Below are 24,184 nucleotides of genomic sequence, written 5' to 3'. Positions count from 1 at the left end.
TGCTATTCATTCTGCAAAACTGAACAGTCACCTGCTCTTCTTCAAGTATCAAAATTAAAATCTAGGCTTATCACCTTGCAAGTTCACTTTGGACATCCTGAAAATGGCAGTTACAGTAAGTACAGAAAAGATATGGCAGTTACTTTAAATAAATCAATCTAAAAACAAAAGCAAAGCCACCATGTTAGTAGTATTATTAATTTTCACTTATTTGTACTCTATTTGTGACTGTAAATTTTAGAACCCGTTCTCTAGAGTATGTGAGATCTTATTTAGAGTATCTGACTGTCCCTTACCTAGTTTTCCAATCTTAGGGCCCACTGAAACTTTAAGTACCAAACCTGGTATTCTGTAACAAATGAAACCTGCAAAGCACTTAAAACTTCCAGATGTACATCATTAGAAACAGTTATAAAAATTTTTAAAAGCGTATAAATTTCCTCAGCAAAGGAATTATATAAAGGGTGTTTTAAACCAACATGTAATAGCACCTAATGAACCAGATGTATTAATACTATTTCAAGCTCCAACTGGAAGAAAAGTATTTAGCATTTCACAGATTAACTGAATTTTGTAAAGCAAACGCAAATTAAAATAATTACTTCCACCATCTTACCTGTGTGTATCCTAACATGTCGTGTTAACTGACTCGGCTTCTGGAACGTCTTTCCACAGTGAGGACAGGAATAGGTAAATCCACTTCTGTCAATATTTCTGTTATAAGATCTGGTATTTGATACTCTGTCATTTAAAAAAAAAAAATTTAAATATAATCCTCTTAACCCTAACACTAAACATTATTTTGAAGAAGCTGATTTTATTCCATCATTTTTTCCATACAGTGTAAATTTGATGACAATGTATCGTATCAGCTGCAACAGTAAAAAAACCAAACTCTTTAATGATACTAAAAGAATAATGTCAATGGAGCATTATTCTGAATGCCTACACAACAGCAAGAATTTTACAGTTATTTCTGTAATAAAATTGATAGTTCTTAGAGGTTCTCTAGTAACATTTTCATTGTAAATTTTGCTAGAAGTATACAGTGACTTCACAACTACTATTTTGGTGGGGACTTTCAACTCTGCAACTTTATTTCTTTCGCCTGAACGCAGCAAGACTTTTCTTTTTAACTATAATAGGAAGATTTCATCAACTAGAGCACAAATGCATTTGCTGAGTCCTAACAAAAACAGGTGAAGAATTTAACAACTCAAATATTCACCACTGCTCCTCAAATACAAATCACAATTTCCACAGAGACATGATAAGAGATGATAGAAACTCCCACAATTAATTTCTCTACAAATAAAGCTGGTTAGTTTAAATGACTGCTGAAAAACAGCAACGTGGAAAAAACCCAACTGATTTTACGCTGGAAAAAAAAAAAAATAGAAAACCTAGGGAATATTAAAAGACCATTACAAAACACAGCTTAAGAAAGTTAAACCAGAAGGTAGTGTGGTACCTACAGCTCTCCACATTTTCCATAGCGCCTGCGTATTTACACCTACAAAGTAACACAGCTTGGCAGTACTTCTTAAAGCTAACTGAAATTATACAAATTTAAATACCTGGTGTTTTTCCGAACAAATGAAAAATAAGAATTAGCTAATGTGGAACAGATGTGCAAAATACACCACCACCTTGAAACACAGGCTGGTATAACAATATAAAAAAGACCAGGGAAGTAACAGCCTGTACGTAACACAAGAAATCATTGAACTTCAGCTAAAATGATGCATCTTTCTACTCTAAGAGAACATAAACATTCAGTGTATATTTAAAGGAAAGCACATTTTTGCTTACAGTTACTTCAAGGAAATATTACATGTTTTTTACTCTTTTTATACTCTTGCTGAGCGAGCACAGAGTTTGGGTAGTGTATTTTACTTTTATATATTAATTTTATCTATCAAAATTCACTGAAATATCCAGAGTAAAATCAACTGAAGACTGAAAAGCAGGAGAGAGAACAGCACAGTTATTAGAAACTCCTTTCCATCTCAGGCCAGATCTAGACCAGCCTGATTGTCAGACTACGCTCTCTGACGAGCAACATCTGTTTCAACTATAGCTGTGGCATTTTAATAAAGGATATAATATCCATTTTGGAGACAATTGCAAGGACAATCCTTCAAGATCAGACCACCTTCTAAAATATTCCCTCATTTAGAGTTATAATGAACATTTTCTTTTTAGTAAAAGGGAGATAATAAATTTAAATTATAATTTCATAATAGCTTTCCATTCAAATATTTCAAACAGAAAATAAACACCCTTTTGGGAAGGAAAAGTGCAACCACTTCATGGAAAAAAAAGGGAACAAAGGCTCTTCATAATTTTTAAACCCAAAAATTTTTTGAAACTTATTTTACAATGAAAAGCAAGAATCAAATAGTAAAATTTTTAACTACTGATGCATGTCTTTGAACTTTATACACAGTCAAACAAGTTAGGTGAAATGTTAACTTTTCATTATTGATCTGAACAATATGAGAGGACGATGTCAAATAATAATAACAAAAAAATCAGAATGTCCACGTTTTTCCTTTCAAAATAATTTCTACTGAACTGCAGAAGGTGGAGCGGGATGACTTACACAATTCATTAACCTGGCTCACATACATGGCTTATACTGGTACTGATAAATACGGTCCATCTCATATAAAGAAGCTCTGAAGCCACAAATAATTTATGTTTATGAAAGTAAAGAAATTACTGTGGGGTGCTTATATTTAATTTATATCAGAATGTAGCATGCATAGTACTCTCTCAAAACTGCAGCCATCTATTAGATTCACTCACCTATTCTTTATTTATTCAGCTTAATTTCCACTGATATTCACAATAACAATGGGGTTTTTTGTGTGTGATATCCTATGACTCAATAGAAACATAACCACTTTACCTCAATTTTCAGTTTGCAAATGGAAAGCTACAACAATACTCTTTTAAGCCTTCTAGAACACAGCTGTTAAGATCTCACGACCTCTATCATTTGCTAATAGAAATAATTGGAAATACCCAATATTTCTCATTTTTAAACATATATTTTTCCTATTTTTTTTTAATAGAAAGAGAGCAAAGATCAAAAGAGAGATCACCTGTCAAAAACATTAGACTCACTTCTGTTGGTTTAGTTTATACGTTAAGAAAGTTTTTTCTTCTCACTTAATTTTTATCTTCCTAAAAGTGAAGTTCCAACTAGAGAGCTGAGAGACAGAACAAATTTTCCCCGAAAGAATGAACAGCATTTATTTGGCCTGGTTTTTCCCTTCATTTTGTCCTTTTTCAGATTTACAAGAATGCACAGCAGGCTGTGGTGAGGACTACTTGCAAAAGACGATTAAAGTGCAAGGAACCACTTATTTCTTTGCAGAACACAAGTATTAGGATTTTTGCAATTACAATAAGTGCTATGTAAAATTAGTATATATTTTCTTCAATGTACTGCCATTAGCCTTTAAAATCACACGTAAACACACTTCAAAAAAATCACTCTGTATCAGAAAAACTTTGCCTGTGTTTACAAATAGCTAACGGATGGAACTATGCCGAGTATGGGTGCCTAAATATGAAAACAGAAAAAAAAAAAGGCCTTCAGAAACAACCACCTACTTTAGCAAGGTTTTAAAAAATAAACGCCACTTCATAACAGCATACTAAAGAAAAGAAATTCTCTACATAGATCATGGTACTTTGCTCACTGGCAATGCTACTCTTGCTTCCCCCAGCTATCACCATATAAGTAACATCTGCTCATTTTGTTACAGTCCCGTGATTGTTACCTTATTTTATAGTGAGTTTTCATATGCTCCTTTAGCTGTGAGGAAGTTTCAAATTCCTTTTTGCAAGACTTGCAGATGTGGATCCTACTGCCTGCCAATTCTTGACGATGTTCTTCCATGTGTATGGACAGCTGACTCTGTAAAGTAAATTCATCTCCACATTCTGAACAGATAAGATTCTGAAAGAGATAATAGAGACTGATTTTTTTAAAAAATTCCCAAACAGCAATACAAGCTTTGCTCAAATAGATGAATGTATCCTTCTATGGACATTGGCAGCTGGAAGCAAACAGCAATAAAAGTAGACAAGCAAACAAAAGTTTATGAGACCCATAACAAATCATGAACAACAATCACTGCAAGCTTATGGTAATATTTATATTTTAAGAAACTCCACTGAAACTGAATTCTGTAAGAGTTCTGAAAAACAAGCAGTTCAGTACCATCCTCACCACCACTCCCTATTTTCTTGGTAGGCTAGTTCAAGATACACACAGAAACCTACCTCAGTGCCATTACGCTATGGTATACACAAACAGTTGTAAACAAAAAAGTTACTCTCCAACCAGAAATATCTTAACTGTAAATTATAGGATTTTACACTTTTTACTGGTTAAAATGACACAAATTGTCACTTTTTAACACTAATCCCACCACAGTTACTACTGACTTTTCTTAAGCTATCTTCACAGAAAAGACAACAGGAAATAAACAGGACACATGTTTTTGACAGGTATCACTTCAACTCATTAATTTCAGAGAAGTGTTAAACATACCACTTTCCAGTTACATTAGTATTCCATGTCATTTAGAATGGAAATCATGCTTGTAACAATTAATGCAAAAGCACTGCCATTTCTCTGAAATTCAGAAGAATCAATGTCAAATATTGTTTCAATGAAAACTAAAAGCTCTGCATTTATTTGACTTGATTTTGCTTTTCAAAAACATAATTTCATTTCTCAGTGTATCTTTATTCTACAGAATCTAAGCAGACAGTTAAGATTAAGTGTGTAAAAATATTCACCATCTCTTTGGCAATACATCTGTCACATTTTCCTTACTGGTGCGTGTAAGTAACTTCAGATAGTTTTCTTCTTGGTTTGTTTTTCAATAATTGTAATTATCACTGCAAATGGAAATGCTTTTTATCCTCCCTCCCTTTTTTTTCCTCCTTGAATGATCAACAAGGGGGGAAAAAAAAAAACCAACCAGTGTTCATTTAAATAACAGCATCAACAAGAATGTTTTAAACAAGAAGAACAAAGATATGCAGTGCTATTTTTAAAATGCTTTGACAATAAATTTGTTCCTTAAGTCTGAAAAAACAAGAATTCTGCAATATTGCCAGATGTTTCCACACAAAAACTTAAAAATCTTTAAAAGTCATTTAATGAACTACTACCTCAAAAATGACTTGCTTAATCTAACCTACAGATCATTATTACTGGCCTCACATTATAGCGTGGGACAATAAATAAATACATATATATTACTTACTTTTCCAGGATCTACATTCAAATCTGAGTAAAAATACTTCTGGTTTTGACTGGGATAGAGTTAACTTTCTTACTAGCAGCTGGTATAGTGCTGTTTTGGATTTAGGATGAGAATAATGTTGATAACACTCAAAGGTTTTAGTTGCTGCTACACAGCCAAGGCCTTTTCTGCTCCTCACACCACCTCACCAGTGAGGAGGCTGGGGGGGGCACAAGAAGTTGTTAAGAGACACAGTTGGGACAGCTGACCAAAAGGGTATTCTATACCATATAACGTCATGCTCAGCATATAAAGCTGGGGGAAGAAGGAAGAGGGGGGTGTTCAGAGTGATGTCTTCTCAAGTAACCATTACACATGATGGAGCCCTACTTTCCTGGAGATGGCTGAACACCTGCCTGCCCATGGGAAGCACTCAGTGAATTCCTTCTGCTTTGCTTGTGTGTGCAGCTTTTGCTTTACCTATTAAACTGTCTTTATCTCAACTCACGAGTTTTGTCACTTTTACTATTCCAATTCTCTCCCCCATCCCACTGGGGGTAGAATAAGCAAACAGCTGTGTGGTCCTACTTGCTGGCTAGGGTTAAGCCACAACAACTTCTTATTGAAAAATATTGTTCTTATACAACAAGTTTGGCTTACCGCGATCTCTTAGTACAAGTGGGGAAAAATTACATGAAGAAAAGCTTATAATGCATACTATATCAAGCCCATGGTCCCCAAAATTGAGAATTTGTCAATCATGTCTCAGCATTTTTCAGACACAGATTATCTATGCCTTTAAGTTGCTTCTACACATATTCTATTAAGCAACTTCCACAAACAAAAAAGTAGCCTAAGTATTTGACACAACAGATGTCTATGGATTTTTATTCATTACTGTAGAATTTGCTGTAGGAAAGCAAGGATATGATAAAATAGAAAAACTGTACAAGAAAACAGTAATATATCAATCCCAATAGTCTCTCTCTGGAACAGGCAGTACCAGATTCATTTTTTCGTCCCTCAAGCCAACAAAACATCCACCACCACACACAAAACAAGTAATTGCACATTGTTAACCTCACTATGGTTAAATCCACCTCTTAACATTAAACAAAAGGGGCTGCTCATACACTGCTAGATAATACTTAAAATTCCCAAACTCAGAAATAATTTTGGAAAGTTTTACTCATCTAATTCTGCCTGTATTAACTATCTTTATCTTATCAGATGCAATATCTGAAGGAACACTTTGGAACTCATGATCTTCACCTGTTTAGTATCAATGACTCCTACCATGTGTAAAAGAAGATTTTCATTTGCACTTTTTCAAAAGACAATTGCTCCCAAGTTATGAGACAGGACAAATCACATACAGTGAACATTTAAAAACAAACAAACAAAAAATAAAATACAAAAAACCCCAGGATTTTTTAGCTCTAATTTTTACTCTATATCCACCAAATATCTGTTTTAACTTTTTCAACATATTAAGTTTTTCCTAAAGTCAAAGAAAACCTCATCCTCATGGAGAAAGAAGATATATTAGCAGTTTTAATGCTATAAACTAGACTTTTTCAGTTTGTATTCAGCATTCCTCACGAGCATGAGTCTCAGCAGCTCAAAAAGTACCACTGTCCATTTCCACTGAGGAAATGGACAAAAACAGGAGTCCTCTACAAGGTCAGGCATATTTGCGCAAGGTATATCCTTTATGACTACTTAGAAGAAAACTACCTTTCGTGATGAATTTTGAACATGAGTTTTTTCCATTACACCAGTTTACCACACACAAATCACTAAAGAACACAAGGACAAAAGTTAGTTTCTTACAAAATAGTTTTAAATAGCCCAGAAAATTCCTTCTGGAACCTCTCACAGGAGCAATCAATCATGAAAATCTGCGTTTCCATACAGACTGATATGCTCTCCCAAACCTAACTGGAAACCTCAAGAAGCTAATCTGTGTCCCTCAGGGGTCCATATTGGGACCAGTACTGTTTAATATCTTCATCAATGACATAGACCATGGGATCTATGATTCTAATCACACTGGCTTCTTGTTACTGCTCTTCTGCACTCATCTGGAGACAAAGCTGGCTGATGCAGCACAAAGCGAGACTAAAGTTACCCAAACCTCAGCTTTGCGCAGTAGCGCAACTGCTACCTATGAGTGAGTGAGTATGTATCTTTGCTCTGTTTTCGAATTTTTCAGCCTTTTTAACAGGAAGAGTAAGAAAGTGATAGCAAACAGCAGTGAGATGTACTCCCCTGGTAACTTAACTTCTTATCCTGCACACTATGAAAAACTCCTGAATGACAGCTAGTGCCATTGTCAAGACCCTCTGCTTCAAGTTCAAATTCCAGCTGTCCTACAGGCCAATGCATAACTATCGGGAAAGCCATTCTTGCAATTCTCTATGAGTTTATTATTATTTCATCTTTTATCACAGAATTACACAGCATTACAAGAATATATTCATTAGCAATTGAAAGGTGTTCATATAGTTTTTAAGCCGCAGATTGAATTCTAAATTGAAAGGCATCACGCAACCTATTATTCTGACATCTGCACCAAGTATCAAAATCAGAGCAGCTGAAGTGGATGAAAAATCACTTAGTGATACAAATGAATACTAAAAAAATCACTCTTAGGCATCTTCCTTGATGCTCAGTTTCCTTATTCTGATGTTTTTAGCAACTCATAAATCAAGTTTCCTCAACAAATACCCATTAAGCTATGTATCATTATAGATACACTAACATACACTAAAATTGTACTCAAGTCCTCTCATTTTAACTCAGCTGTGTACATGACAAAACATGAACTGATAACAAGATTAAAGAAGGAATACATTCTCTACAGATGGCATTCTCTGCCTGCTTCAGGGAAAAATGCAAACAGGCCTATCATCCCAAACCTGCTGGTAAGAACTGCTGTAAGCTGTCTGCAGTTGGTATGGAGAAACATGCTATTATTATGTTTATGATTAGAAGTCTGGCGATAAAAGTAGATACTTGACTCAGACCCAAATCTCCAACGCAAAGTGCAATTTTAAAAGGCCTTCACAGGAGGAAGAGGTAATTACATGATTGAGAACTTGGTATTCTGGGCAGTACAATTAACTCTGGCAACTGCAGTAACACAGTAATGACTACAAAGTGTGCAGAATATTACTAGGCATTAACTGTTTGCTAAGAATTTAACCAATGCCTTATAAAAATGGAAAATGAAATCATGAGAGGGGAAGGAACAAGTCGTCTCAAGCAAAATAATCACTCAATACAGGAGTGGGAGTACTAGATAAGGGAAGAGCTTCATCATGCAAGAAACAGATGGAGAGAGCGCCTCATCATGACATCTGCCATGAAAGATGATCACTCAGACTACTACATGTGGGCTTATCAATGCACATGAAATCACAGAAATTGCTTCAAAATAGAAGTATTTGTAAATAACTAATCAGTTAATATTCATATATGATATGGTATCTATCAAACATGCATAGATTCTCTTTGTTATTAAAGACAGGTTAGGAACACTTGCTTGAATCCAGTATATTAATTTCTCCTACTATTATTAAAACAGACTCCCCATTAAAAGTCTTATCTTTCTTCTGAATGAGACCATTTATTCAATCCACCAATCTAAAGCATATAGTTAAGGGATTAAGTAGAACCATTACGACATGTGTTTTCAAAACTTAAATTATGAGGTTTAATGAATTACCTCTTCTTTCTCATGTAGCATTATATGAGCTTTCAGACTGGCTACTCTGGAGAATTTCTTGTTGCACACAGGACACGTAGGATCTTCACCATTATGAGTACATTTATGAAGTGTCAAGTTGAATTCAACATTGAATGACATTGGACACTGGTCACATCGGTGGGGCTGTTTGTTAAAACCACAAAAATAAAGACAAAATTCAATCTTCCCGTAAGTTACATACAGCCTAGGTAACACATATGACCATACAACTCAAAATGTTTTAAATAAAAAAGCATATTTCAAGTACCTATATATGATACTGATCCTTAATAACATCAGTCAATTATTTTCTCTTCTTTGCATCTCTCTATTGAAAATGCAAATACAGCATTTCAAGAGTGTATGGGGAAAGGTGGTTGGGGAACTAATGAAAGCAGAGACTCAAAACTGAGGCTGTCTGAGGAAAGTGAAGTTATCAGGAGAGAAGAATGAGCAAGAGATGGAAATAAGTTTTCCTACTTCAACGGAGAATGTGAACTCTCCTTAAGCAAAATTAATAATCGAACCAGCAAAGAGCTTAGTTTATGCTAGGATTGACTGTTCTTCAGTTGGTGTCTGCATAATCAGTTTTCATTCTTTAAGAGCACCTTCACTTTCAGATACACAAGCTCTTACAAAAGTGTGCAATGGCATGGTTTTAAAAACATCAACTTCTGTTTTTTAGATATCAATTTACAACATTGAAACTTGTGTAAGTAGTTCTTTTTATACACGAATTATCATCTCAAAGTCCTACATTTTGTAAAAATTCATCTGTACCTACAGCTACCTCAAACAGTAATAAAATTATTTTTCCATCACTTGTAAAGCATTTTTAGCTTTGTGAAATAGAAAGCAAGGAACAGAGATGAAATGTTTCAGGTTACAGACAAAACCTGTGACAAAAAGCTTCATTTAAAGTCAGTCCAGTCTTAATCACATACCTGTGATTAAGATTTTTTTCATTCTTTCCCAAATTTGATTTGTAAGCAGCTCAAGTGATGACATTAACCTACTAATACATACATACTAGATTAGGTCGCTTGACATTACTGGAAACAGCTATAAAACAGTAGTGGGGGTCCTGTTAATCAATATAAGCATTATTTTCTTTTTATTGCTCATGGGTAGAATCAGTTTGCAAATTTGATTAAAAGAAACCCATACATTTTTCTCATCTACCTGAATATTTTACAAATCAAAGACAATGGCTGAAATTAAAAATTACTGAGCTGGAAACAACAATCTAATTAAAGGGCATCAAAATAAGGTCCTGTCTCAAAGGAAAAGAGGGAAAATGAAAGAGAAACTTATAAAACTCTGAGGGTCCCCAAGTAGTAATTATTAGTGAGGTCATTAAAAAAACCTGAAAATTATTTCTTTTCTTAGCTTTACTTGTCAGTATGTGAAAATATCAATATACATGGGTATTTTCTAAGTTTTTATCTACCAAAATTCGTACCTTGTCATTTTGCTCATGATCCCTCATATGGCGCTGGAACCGGGTCTCTTTTGGAAAAGAGAGCAAACAGATCTCACACTTATGGAAGTTAGGTACTTGGTAGGGAAAATTACCGTTCTCTCTATTCGGTGTCAGAACATCATCTACAAAACAAGCATCGAAACATTTGTATGAAGTCACATTTCATTTATAATTTATTATAAACCCCAGAATTCTTTGGAGCAGAAACTATCCAAACTCCTGTAACATTCTGACATATATAAGACTTCAAATTCACTGGGTCTCACAAGTCTCAGGCATAAATGTTACTGCTTCCATTGACGTAGGATTAAAGGAATATGCATCCCTCTCACTGCCAGTCGTTAAGGAGAAAAATGATCACCTTATACTATTAATTTGACGTCAATTCTTTCTGTGCTTCATAAACACCCATGAAGTCTGCAACAAAGTAAAATGCTCCTAAATACCTGAGTAAAATACTGCCAGGGTTTACTTTTAATAATATTACATCATGTGTTTCAAAAAAAATTTTTAATACAACATAGTCAGCAGTTCAGACTACACAGGTTTTATGCCCTTCTCCACTCTTTTCTCTCTCTTTTTTTTTTTCTTTAAGAAAAATTTAGGCATCTTTTCTTTCTTTTACTTCCGGCAATGTCAAACCTTCATTAGTTACCTTTACAGCTGTAAAACCAACACCAATGTTTCAAATAGCTGAGAGATGCAATAAACTGCCAGTTAAACTGTGTACACACAAATTCAATGGAGAAAAAAATGATTATGTTTTTAATAGACACAGTCTAACCTCACAGTTTCCTTGTTTTGAATTCCCACAGTCACATAGCTTTTGATATACAAGTTGCAAGCTTCTATATCCTCTTGCTTAAATGGTGAAATCAGTCCTATTAATATTTTCCTTATATCTTAAATATCCAAATAAGTTAAACGCATACTACACTTGAGAAGATTCTGTATTACTAAGGAAGTTATCTCAATTTAAGAAAAACTTTGAGAAAAGCAATGGGCAGGAGGAGTTAAAATATGTAAGATCATTCAAAGCAGTATTAATAAAACAAAAACAAAAATCAATTGACTCATGTTGCAGATTAGGGACACTAAAAAGAGAAAAAGCCCATAGAATTCAGTTTCAAACACTGACACAATTCAACAAAGTCCATTAACAACAGAATGCAACAAGATGCAAAAAAAAAAAAAAAAAGGGAACTTTGATTTTATTATCTAGACACACAAGGCCTGATGTTTCCCTTTAACAAAGGCAGTACTTTTCATCATGTATGTAAGAATACGGCATAGGAAGTAACAGCACAACTAAAAGTTTACAGCAGCCTGTTTACATTTCCTCAGAGGAAATCAAAGATTATGATTCATAGAGTATTGCTGCTCAGTACTGCACCTACCTCGAAGTCCCGTCTCATTCCAGGAAAAAAAAAAATAATTAAATCAGTACATTGAATCCTGACCACTTTTTCTTCCTGCTAAATTTCTCACAGACAAACTCAAAAAGCTTGTAGTTGAGGAAGCTCTAGGAAACATTTCAGCACAAGATATTTTGGGCAAGAAATCACAACTAAACAATGTCCTGGGGACTTATACTTCCCATTTCTGGACTAAGTCACACAACTGACCTTTGCTTCGCAAAGTTTAGTTCTGCATCCTTCTGTTGGAAATAAATAATTTGCTTTGTACCACAAATCTTTAACATGTATAAACTTAAACCTACTGCATCCTTTAAAGAATTCTCAGCTGCAAATTCATAGTATATGCAAACCCTATCAATAACAGGTGTCCTTTCCATCCTTGAAACAGTCACAGTCCTTGAAAAGCTGAAAAGCACAGCTTTAAATACAAGACACTGTCCTTTACATGTCCTTGTGATAAATATAACTCAGTAGAATTAAAAGGCAAAAAATCAGTTTATGTAAATATTGGTATTACAAGAAAAGGAGAGATAAATGAAGAATCTACTCCGATACTTGGAGTACATGAAGACTTAATGCAAGAAGCTTTCCTTTCCCCTAGAAAAAGGGGTAATTGTTCAACCCCATGAAGGCCTGACCTCCCAGTTTAAATTGACAACTGAAAAATGATCCAATCCATGACTTTAGAAAGGCCTTTAAACCTTCTCCATAAACCAAAGAGATTATTATCTTTAAATATTCCTCTCAAGATCAAAGACACTGGACAACACACAAAAACAATGCCTAAGCAATTGAAGCAGCAAAAGTATAACTTTGAAATAATCAAGGGTCCTAACTTGTCTACAACTTAAAACACAGGAAAAGCAACATGCTCACTAGTAACTGAATGAGATTACCAAGTGACTTATTTTTCAGGTCAATAACATTTCTATACATAATTTTTATTAAAATGTGTAGCATATCTGTGTTAACTGCAATACTGATTAATCGACAGACCATGACTTTCCTTCTGGAATTCAAAAAGGACTTTAAATTAATGATACGTTAACTAAAAATTAAATATCCTTGTAATGTTTCAACAGAACTCAAGTGATTAAGTATATGAAATCATACCACGTGATGCACAGAGATATACAGGAAGAAGATATTTCAGCCTTTCTTTAGAAAGCAGGAAATGACCACCACTAGAATAAATAGAACAGGGTAAGAAAAGCATAATCTTAAAATATTTTATAGATAAGAACAGAAAAACAGCCTAGACTTTGCAAAATGAGGAGCTGAGCAAATTACACCCCATGTCGAAGCGTCAGGAGTTTCTCAAGACTAGTTCATGGGTGATCATAACCCTGAGCTGCCTGCAAGCCTTTCCACCTTCCTAACAACCCTCAGACCCCAAGGAAGAAGAAAGAGAAGGCACATGTTTAGCAAATTCATTGCTTATCTCTGTAAGATCTTAAGCATTACTCTCTCACAGAAAATCTTCGTAACTCTGCAAACTCATATCTTCAGCTTCTTTTGGTTCTATCTTTCATATTGCTAAAGAGGAAAAGACAGATGTCTTGGAGTCAGGGCTGCACCCTAGAATCAGCAACTGGACTGTATAGTCCAGCTTGACTTGGCAGATGACACTTACTGCAGAAATCCTTACGGATAAGGCAAAGCAAATCCATTTAGGTTAGATTCCAGAAATTTTAAAAGACTCAACTATTGAAAGATCAGGCTGAAGACTACTCTAAGTAGTTACAGCCAGTCTGAATAGAAAACCAGTCCAGTTTGGACTTAAAAGAACTCTGGAAGTTCAGTTGTTTCACTTTCACTTAAAAGGCAGGATTGAGATCTAATGCAGATTACAATTAAAACACAAATTCATTTATTCATTAACACTATGTCTGAAGTGGCTTAAGGCAGAGGATGAAACTATAATAAATTTTTTTCACTTGTATTCTCACTAAAATTATTACCAGCCAAATACTGGGTATTTCTGAGAGTTGCACAGCTCCCTTTTAATAAAGATGCAGGAAGTGACTTTTTATTTTATTCTTTCAGTAGTGACAACGGAAGTATTCAGAACCATACCCCTGCTGAAATCAAGCAATTGGGTAACAGCAAGGAGAAAACCTTTATGTTGTGTTTGGAATCGGGAGACAGAAAAACAGGAAAGACATCGTCCATTAAAAAGGTAACAATCAAGTGAGCTACATTTTAACTTTTCAGGCAGGTGTCACAGATTCATGAAGTATGACTTGGGTCTGTCTTGATTTCAATACAAAAATGAAATAACAGTTTGACAGAGCTTCTTGTTAGAAGAACTAATAACTAGGCAAAGACTATTTACACTGATACCTCTGTACCATACCAATACTGAACCTGTCTTAAAGGCCAGTATTTTTGAATACCCAAAAACACGGGAGATGATGCCAATAGAAGAAGTTGGCAGTGGGTTAAGGAACCTGAACTTTTAAATGCACTGATGAATTTGTTAATTAAAAACAAACAAACAAAAAAAAACCCAAACAAAAATTCTCTAAACATTCCCTGTGTACCACAGGGAAACAAAATAAGAATACTGACATACACGATACAGCATTTGATGGTCACAATTCACCACTTATCAGATTAGCAATCTTATCATAAATAGCAAATATGGTGCCTATGCTCCCAGAAAAATGTAAGTATTGGGTATACATATTAAGCAATCTGTTTATTGTCAGATATGCTCTGTCCAGATAAAAACATAAGTCTGTTGTCTGTTAACAAAGTAATAAAATGCCTTTCAAGTCAACAACATAGAATTAGAAGTCTGAGGTTTCATTTAAAGACATTAACTGATTAAGTATATGATGTCAACAAAATTGTATGAAAAATTAGCATGGTCTTACTAGAGAGAAGCTACTTATTGCCATCCAGAAACAAACATACACACAGAGAAAACAAAAATGAGTATCAGAGTAATGAATTCCCTGAAAAACAAGTGATTCCTTCAGGTCTGCACACTGCAACAAATTATAGAATCATAGAATTGTTGAGGTTGGAAAGGACCTTTAAGATCATCGAGTCCAACCTTTAGCCTACCCTGACAAGAGCCACTTCTAAACCACGTCCCTAAGTGCCTCATCTATCCTTTTTTTAAACACCTCCAGGGATGGTGAATCCACCACCTCCCTGGGCAGCCTATTCCAATGTTTAATAACCCTTTCAGTGAAAAAATGTTTCCTAATATCTAATCTAAACCTCCCCTGACGTAACTTGAACCCGTTTCCCCTCGTCCTATCACTTGTCACCAGGGAGAAGAGGTCAGCCCCCATCTCTCTACAACCTCCTTTCAGGTAGTTGTAGAGGGTGATAAGGTCTCCCCTCAGCCTCCTCTTCTCCAGGCTAAACAACCCCAGCTCCCTCAGTCGTTCTTCATAAGGTTTGTCCTCCAGACCCCTCACCAGCTTTGTAGCCCTTCTCTGGACACGCTCCAACACCTCAATGTCCCTCTTGTAGCGAGGGGCCCAAAACTGAACGCAGTACTCGAGATGGGGCCTCACCATTGCCGAGTACAGGGGGATGATCACTTCCCTAGTCCGGCTCACCACACTATTCCTGATACAAGCTAGGATGCTGTTGGCCTTCTTGGCCACCTGGGCACACTGCTGGCTCATATTCAGCCGGCTGTCAACCAACACTCCCAAGTCCTTTTCTGTCGGGCTGCTTTCGAGCCACTCTGCCCCAATCCTGTAGCGCTGCATGGGGTTGTTGTGACCCAAGTGCAGGACCCGGCATTTGGCCTTGTTGAACCTCATACCATTGGTCTCAGCCCATCGGTCCAGCCTGTCCAGATCCCTCTGCAGAGCCAACCTACCCTCAAGCAGATCAACACGCCCGCCCAGTTTAGTGTCATCTGCGAACTTACTGAGGGTGCATTCGATCCCTTCATCCAGATCATTGATAAAGATATTAAAGAGAACCGGCACCAGCACCGAGCCCTGGGGGACACCACTTGTGACCGGACACCAACTGGATTTAACTCCATTTACCACCGCTCTCTGGGCACGGCCATCCAGCCAGTTTTTTACCCAGCGAAGAGTACACCTGTCCAGGCCATGAGCAGCCAGTTTCTCCAGGAGAATGCTGTGGGAAACAGTGTCAAAAGCTTTGCAAAAATCCAAGTAGATAACATCCACAGCTTTTCCCTCATCCACTAAGTGGGTCACCTTATCATAGAAGGATATTAGGTTTGATAGGCATGACCTGCCCTTCACAAACCCATGCTGACTGGGCCTGATCACCCTGTTCTCCTGCATGTGCCGTGTAATGGCACTGAGGAGGATCTGTTCCATGACCTTCCCAGGCACCGACCTGAACCCTCACTGAACAGCTGCAAAGTTTAAAACTGCCATTTATTACTATTAACTGTATGGAAACAGTGCAAAAACTACTGTCTCTTTTTTTTTTTTTTTTGCAATTTTCATGTTTGTCTAGCTGCAACATAAATCAACCCTACTCCATCCCAGCTTGAGTGAGACAGTCAAGTATCAATACAATTAAACTAAACAGTGAGCACTTAGCTCATTATGCACTGTCATACATTTTGGCTGTATTCTTACAGTTTGTTAAAAGTCCCCAAAAATACCAGAATCAGATCTGCAAAGCACTTATCAAAGATAATAAACTTTATGGACTTATTCAAATAGTCTTAATATTACAACCTTTAAATTGTTTTAAAATTAATTGTCCCTCACAGAGCAGCGGCCATCAAGCTTCGGGTCAACTCTGCTACAGATTTCTGTGATACAGCCTTCGTGAAAACTTGACCCAGGGGAGCTGAGTCAGCAAGCAGGTGCTCTCTGCTATAAGTCACCGATGACAACTCAATGTGGAAGGAGGAAGACAGAATTAGAGCACTCCCAACCATTCCTTCCTTATGTAAGCAGCACCGTGCCTCATGGCAGCCTGCAGCCTTCTCTGCAAAGCACAGATGGACCCACTCAGCTGTAAACTCAGCACACCCTTATTAGATCTCTAACAGCCTACTCGCATCCAACTGAGAGGACACTGCGAATACAATGCTCGAGAGTGAGGAATTCATGGATGAAAACTTGTCACTGAAGTTAAATGGCAGCTGGCAAGCTTAGGGACAAAAGGGTCTGACCCTATCAAAACCTATTTACTAATTTATGAGTGGGAAGAAAGCAGTAGGACAAGAGAACAAAACCGGGATGGTGATATTGATGTTTCTTCCTGCTACACTGGAAGTCATTGAACACAGACGACAATGAATCATTAAAACATTTTGCTTAGTTCTGCAATCACAGAAGAATCAAATTAATTTAAGCATAACTCATCACTTTCTTAAAGAAAAACAGCAGTCATTCCTCATGACTTCTAATGGGTGGCTCAGGGGAAAGACTCAACTCTCAGTCCATGTATTGGAGCAAAATCCAGAAATTAATTAAAATTTGCTCATATAAGAAAAGGTAGTTTTATTACGTTTTGGCCAATACTCAATCTGGAATTTAAAGTCGTACCAGTCCAGACACCCGACTTCCAGGAGCACACTACTGAGATGGATGTCCAGGTGCCAAACGCTCAGCATTTGCCGACACAAAGCAGCTGCACTCCTTTGGGGACCACAGATGACTCCAGAAGTTGCGTGGCCACACTGATGCACTGCAGGCAGCAGGGAAGCCTGACGGGACACAGAATTAACAGCTCCATTGTAGCTGTAGTCAGTGCAATGCTGAACAGATTGTACTGGGTCTGGCTGGGATGGAGTTAACTTTCTTCATAGCAGCCCGTACAGTGCTGTGTTTTAAATCTGTGACTAAAACAATGCTGGTAACAAACCGATGTTTTAGCTATTGCTGAACAGAGCTTGTACAGCGTGAAGGCTTTCTCTGTTTCTCACTCTGCCCCCACAATGAGTAGGATGAGGGTGGGCGAGAGGTTGGAAGGGACAGCTGATGCAAATTAACCAAAAAGATATTCCATGCCATACATAATGCACAGCAACACAAATTCGTGGGTGGTCCTTCCAAGGCAATCTTTTCTCAGAGACTGACTGAGCATCAGTCTGCTTGTGAGAGGTGGTGAATATTTGCCTTTGTATCACCTGGTTGGTAGTGGGGTTTTTTTATCTCAACCCACAAGCTTTTTCTTGCTTTTGGTATTCCAATTCTCTCTCCCACCCTACCGCAGGAGGAAGTAAGCGAGTGGCCGGTGGGTGCCTGATTGCTGGCCAGGGGGTCAACCAATCCCCATCATCCTAATCTACATAGATAACTGAAAATTGGCGTTTCCTTAACCAACTCTGCTAGCTAGTATTTTCCAGCTGTTAGTTTTTGTATGATTTTTATATGATTTGGATGTCTCATGCCTGAGACCTTGACCCTTACCTGTGTCCAGCCACTACACTGTTAACAGTAATTTAAGAATGAACTAAAGGATTTGTTAGATGATCTTCCTTCTCCCTGAGAGGGAACACAGTCCAACTACAGCAGAAAACCTCAAAAGAAAGAGACATGAGAGGTCTCAAATAGAAATTTAATTATATTTGGAAACAACGCATAGGAACGAATAAGGTACAGAGGTATGAGCGCGACTGCAACAGGGCACAAAATAATGAGGACCTGCAATTTGCAGAAGACTACGGAAAAGGGGCAGAACAAGGCTGAAGTTATCACGCAGCCAGAACTTAAGCACAGGTTATTTAACTGTATAGATTATTGGTGAAACAGCACAGACATATTTCAAGTACAAGGAGGACCTAATGTAGAATTAAAGAATACCAGTATAACCTAACTCTTCTCGCTGTGACCCAACATACCCCTCCTGCATAAACTTGATTTTGTTACTGTAGAACACCAAGATGACCAAAGAAAAGTATCATTATTAAAGCCGAAAGATTCCCATTTCTAAACCAAAAGTTTCAGCAGTTGTACCTCCTGTATATTTTGAAAAGGAATTACCTACACATATCATATTTGAAAGATGTAGCCCACATCACAGAAGTAGTACCACAACCTTTTCATTCTTGCCTGTAAACCATCACTCACCTGTTCTTGTACTTGTCAGTCAGAGGTCACTGCATAAAATCCCAGTGCACAACTACTAAAATAATCTACATAAGTCTTCCCTGAACTTATATTAACCAGTGAGTTCAAGTTGCATTTTTCTTCACTAATACAAAATTGAATGTAAAATCTCAGAACTGACTTTCCCCTAGTTCAATATGTCCACACCCTAAGTGATGATAGAGAACTGAAAGGAAGCAAACAAAATACAGCCAGGTCTGCAAAGGCAGAGGTAAAGCTACACCACTTTCTCTGTGTTTCTTATCTGTGTGTATTTAATATTTACTACTCTTCATATGTGAATTCTGTTAAAATTCATGTCCTCTGAAGGCACAAAATACTCAGTTTTAACTGCCCTCATAGAAGAATTTAGTTTAAACTTGGGTAAAAGTAGCCTTTAGATTTAAATATAGGACATACACTCTAGCCTTAAAATGCTTCAGTACAGCCTGCAAATATTTCCCTTTGCTGTTCAAATAATTCCTCTTCTGCTATTTGAAAATGATCAGACAGCTATGAAAGTAAAAAACTGGTAATTTCATGGTGCTGCTACTCAAACAGCAACAAGCAGTACTGAACCAAATACAAAGGACCTTCACTATAGCAAAGGAAAATTTAGGGCAAGAAAAGACAACTGAAGGTACAAGAACAGTAACTGAATCCTCAAACTTCTCATATGCCTTAAGTAACAACAGAAACAGTGAGGCCATGACTACCAACTCATGGTAACAACTACACATTTATTGGGACAAAACGGAAACTCTCTCAAATTACAAAAAAGAACCAGTGACAAAGTCTCAAGGTTTCACCTAAGTTTTCACCGGACCTGCAGAAAAACCTTGTCCACTACAGTAGCTAATAAAATAGCCATAAGCACCCAAAATACTATACTGGATCTATAACAAATACATCTTCAAACATTGTCTTTTCATTGGTTATCTAACTAAACAGTAAAAGCCTGGTATTTATTTCAATTCAAGCTTAATAGTAACTGTTCATTGCTAAACTCTAATTAAAACAAAAAGTTGAGTATGGTTTTTCAAAATACCATCCTTACGATATGAGGCCTAACATTTTTTAAAACTTTTCTCAAAGCAAAATCATATTGCACCTTCCAAAACACTTGTGTGTTTCAGGGCTTTTTCTTTTCAGTTTTCAGGCACTTCTCCCAAGCTCCAAAAATACTTACAATGAGCATCTTCTATTACACTAGTATCTTAAAGAAAGCACAGAAAGAATATTTTATCCAAAGTTAGGTAGTAAAACTAAAAGTAAAGGTCACAGTTTGCGGGATCATTACTAAGAAAGTATCACTAAAACACCCAAGCTTAAATCTGAGAAATATATGCATACAAGGGCATAAGAAAACATACCAATACAACACAACAAATGCTCCCCTGCACGTTTTCTTTGCGCTACCTTAGCTGCACAACAACAGTGGAAATCACATTCTCACATCTCAGAGAGATCCTAAAAGAACAAATGAACGTTGGCAATGATGCACAAAAATGTATTTCCTTATAGAATCATAGATTCGTTTAGGTTGGAAAAGGCATTTAATATCATCGAGTCCAAACAACTTCTGAAACTGTGTTTCAGTTTGTGCCTATCAGAGAGGTCAGTTTGAACAGCTCAATTAAGCATTCAAAAAAAAAAAAAGAGAGAGAGAATCGCAAGACAGTTTTGGGAAGACACTACTGATGCAAAAACAGTTCTCTTAGAACCGCAGCCATTGAGGTAGATATTGTTTGGTTTATTTCTGTCTAGAGTTCAGTTTTTTTTAATCTAACATATTTAATTTTCCTAGAACAAAGAACTTGTTCTAGTATTTGACATGCACAGTGGTTAAAGAAGTCCAAGGACGCTGCACAAGAAAATATTACTGATTCACCTTTATTTTCTTCCAAACAAAGCTATATTACCATAAACATACAGACTGTACAACTACAGACAGCAACACTTCTGTTCTGTGACAGACATTAGCGTACCAGGGTCGTAGGAATTCTGAGGGCCACACTAAAAAGGAACAAAACCTAAAAATGTACAACTTCCTAAGCAAAAGATATGATGTTTATTTTTCTAAACATGTATTTTCTAAATAAAATCCCTTCTGCTAAAATTTAAGCCTGTGGAATTCACAACCAGTTTTCAAAGTCTGTCAGCCTGTGCCTGAATGGGACAAACAGCCAAATGTCCTGAGAACGTAAATTACCCAGATTCAAACTGTCCTGCTCAGCCAGAGCTTCTTCATTCATGACCTTCTTTTAGCCACACTGAAGTGCAGAAAAAAAATGCGACGCTTGCCAACACTGACTTTGCTGTTTTCACAAACTGCTGAAATCTCAAGGACCAAAGACTCCAGAATCCACAGTATTTGCCTATACTGGGCAGAGTCCTTGCAACTGCAGACTGCAGAAGTCTCTGAATCCCTGTTGGTAGCCTTAGACCCTGTAATTCTAAACTGCCGTCTGCAATCAAACTACCTCTATGAAGCAATTTCATTAATAAATTAGCAAATTTCTTTTTAAAAAATGAAATACATGAAAAATACACCATATGATCAAACTCACAGTAAATCCTATCAGCCATACCTCTTGCTATAGGAAGGGTCTAAGATCAAGGGGGACAAGCAAAAGGGATACAGCTACTAGGCACTTTTTCTGACAGCTTGTCTTGCTCTTGATCTTTTTCTCATTCATACATCATGACATTATTACAGGAGCTACGCATATATGATATACGCATACCCCTTGCAAGAATTACTAGAGAATTAAGTAGACATTTTAGTTAAAATAAACTTTTTTTTAAAGCTGCTTGGCTTCCAAAACTGGTAATAGCCAAAGCTCTTTAGGTCCTTCTTTATATACTTACTATTTAGTGTTCAAAAGTCAGGATGTCTCCAACAACAAAAAAATAATAAAAACTTCAGGTAGGAACCTGTGGCCCATTTGGGTTTCCACACTGGATACCCAACTTCATAATGTTCATATAAGAGTACAGCATTATTTTTTTTTTTCGCCTGCCAGCACATTTCAATTCTACAAAAAGTATTTCACAGAAGGCTCACCTACACATTCCTCTTTAACAGCCAGAGCTCATCTCCAAGCACTCAGAAAACCAGACATTCTAAATATATACTGAAAATATTAATTAGTTGAATTTTCATGACTGAAATAACCATGGTATTTTAAAGTTTTATGAAATCTCTCCCCATTCTACACGGTTATAAAAAAAAATAATTCTGGTGCTACATATTTGCACTGAAAGAAAAGTCACTGAAGAGGGTTTCAAGTCTACCTGAAACACAGTATTTCTGCAGTTTGTGGGCTTTATTCACATACTACTCACAGGTCCCTAGTAACATCATCAGGACTGAACTACACAAAAGAGCCAGAAAACTCACTAGCTACAAAAGGCTGTCAGAAAAATCCAAGCTCAAACTAATCCTGCCCTGGAGTATTCTGTCATCATCGACACTAAAATGCAAGCGAAGATTTAAAAATTAAAGCGTAAGGCAGACTAATACACGTTTGGGAAAGAAAACCAGTTCGTTTTTATACACGTACCCACAAAGAAAACGACTACAAAGGTGTTTTTTTTAAAGCCTGAAAACCAGAAAGCCCTCCTTCTTGTAACCAGAGAGATGTAAGAGTTGAATCCTATTTGCACACTCCTTTATCATCCTTTATTGGAAGCTCTCGTTAATTTGCCCCGGGGGGGAGGGGATGCAGTGCGAGGGGAAGGGGAAGAGCGGCGGAAGGACTGCGGACCCTTCCCGTACCGTCCTCCCTCCTCCTCCGGCCCGCGCCAGCTCCGGCCGGCCCGCAGCAGCCGCGCCGCGGGCCGGGAGGGAACAGAAAGCCATGCCACCGGCCTGGGCCCACAAACACTTGGACGGCGCCAGCGAACGAACGCAACGGCCGGCACCGCCACCCGTTCCCCGCCGCGGGCGAGGGGGCCATTAGGACCGCCGCTCCCCAAGAGGGAGGCCGGCGGCTCCGCGTGCGGGCGGCGGGACTCGGCAGGCCAGGCCGGGCCGAGCGGGCTCCCTTCAGCCCAGCCGCCGGCGCCGTGTGGGGCGGCGGGCGCTACCCGCTCGGTATCATTCCGCAGGGCCGGGCCAGGCTCCCTCCCCTCCGCCCTCTCGCCTATACACTCGCACAATAGACCCGGCCTCCCTCCACCCCATATCCGGGGACTATATGCGGGAGCCCGCGGAGGCTTTTTTTTTCCGCCATCTCGCAGCGCGCCGCGCTTCTACACACCACCATCACCACCCCCTTTCTTTCCTTCCTTCCTTCCGTCCGTCCCAGGGGCTCCTCACCGCGCTCGCCCCGGCCACCCTGTTTTACCTGACGCGGCGCCGGCCCTGCACGTCTCTCCGCCGGCTTTGGAAGGCCGCCCCCTCGGCATGGCCGCCCCCTCCCTCCCCTTAACACCCCCCCCCCCTCCCGTGCGTTCCTCCCCCTTCCCCCCCCCCCCCGCAGCGCGCGCACACACACACACACTTGGCAACGGCGGAGGAAGCGGCGGTTGGTGAAGGGGGGGGGGGGAACGGGCCGAGGGGGCGGGGACCCGGCCCTTACACACGGGCCGCCCCGGGGGGACTCGGCGGCGCAGGCGCACACACAGGGCCCACCGGAGGAGCGAGGCCGTGGGGGAGGAAGAGGGAGCAGGGGAAGAGGCGAAACTCACAGCAGGGCCGGGGCGGGGCGGGCGGCGCAGGCGCACTGAGGGCGCCCGGCTGGCGGAGGTTGGGGGGGGGGGGGGGACGGCGGCGCGAAAGAGGTCGCGGAGGGGCGGTGGCGAGGAGGGGCGGCTGCGCATGCGCGGAGGTTGGGGCGTCGTGTGGGTGAGGTGAGGGGTGGGTACATCCGGGTGCGGTGGCGCATGCGCTGGAGTGGGGTCGGGGCCGACCTGGGCCGGGCTTGCTGAGTGGAGACCTGGCACGGCGGGTCTGGGTGTGCGCCGCTTCAGCGTCCCGGGCTGAGGCTTTCTGTTCAGGGCCTAGAAACAGGCCGGGGTTCGGCCACAGCTGCTGCTGCCGCGGTCGTTCCCGGTGCTGCGGTCGTTCCCGGTGCCGCGGTCGTTCCCGGTGCCGCGGTCGTTCCCGGTGCCGCGGTCGTTCCCGGTGCCGCGGTCGTTCCCGGTGCCGCGGTCGTTCCCGGTGCCGCGGTCGTTCCCCGCCTTTCCCTCCCGCG

At 39.0% G+C, this 24,184-nt stretch overlaps 1 protein-coding gene across 6 annotated transcripts in view; it reads right to left on the bottom strand.

Annotated features, from left to right (window-relative positions):
• The window catches only part of ZNF236 (zinc finger protein 236), an 81,367-nt gene extending 57,451 nt beyond the window's left edge, over positions 1–23,916 (bottom strand). The window contains exons 1-6 of one of the 6 annotated variants that reach the window (XM_054190455.1): positions 17,439–23,305; positions 13,039–13,109; positions 10,487–10,629; positions 9,004–9,168; positions 3,795–3,973; positions 617–741 (exon numbers count right to left, since the gene is read on the bottom strand). In XM_054190455.1, coding sequence (XP_054046430.1) covers positions 617–741; positions 3,795–3,973; positions 9,004–9,168; positions 10,487–10,629; positions 13,039–13,109; positions 17,439–17,506 — 751 coding nt within the window. In that variant the 5' untranslated portion in view covers positions 17,507–23,305. Of the gene's footprint in view, positions 1–616; positions 742–3,794; positions 3,974–9,003; positions 9,169–10,486; positions 13,014–13,038; positions 13,110–17,438; positions 23,306–23,335; positions 23,398–23,489; positions 23,547–23,678; positions 23,697–23,900 lie in introns of those variants that run through there. The other 5 variants (XM_054190460.1, XM_054190459.1, XM_054190458.1 and 2 more) reach the window with 5 other exon arrangements.
• Between the last annotated feature and the right edge of the window lie 268 nt (positions 23,917–24,184).

This window comes from Rissa tridactyla, chromosome 2 (assembly GCF_028500815.1).
Source record: "Rissa tridactyla isolate bRisTri1 chromosome 2, bRisTri1.patW.cur.20221130, whole genome shotgun sequence".
NCBI classification, from domain to species: Eukaryota; Metazoa; Chordata; class Aves; order Charadriiformes; family Laridae; genus Rissa; species Rissa tridactyla.
This window is presented reverse-complemented; position numbering and strand designations above follow the sequence as displayed.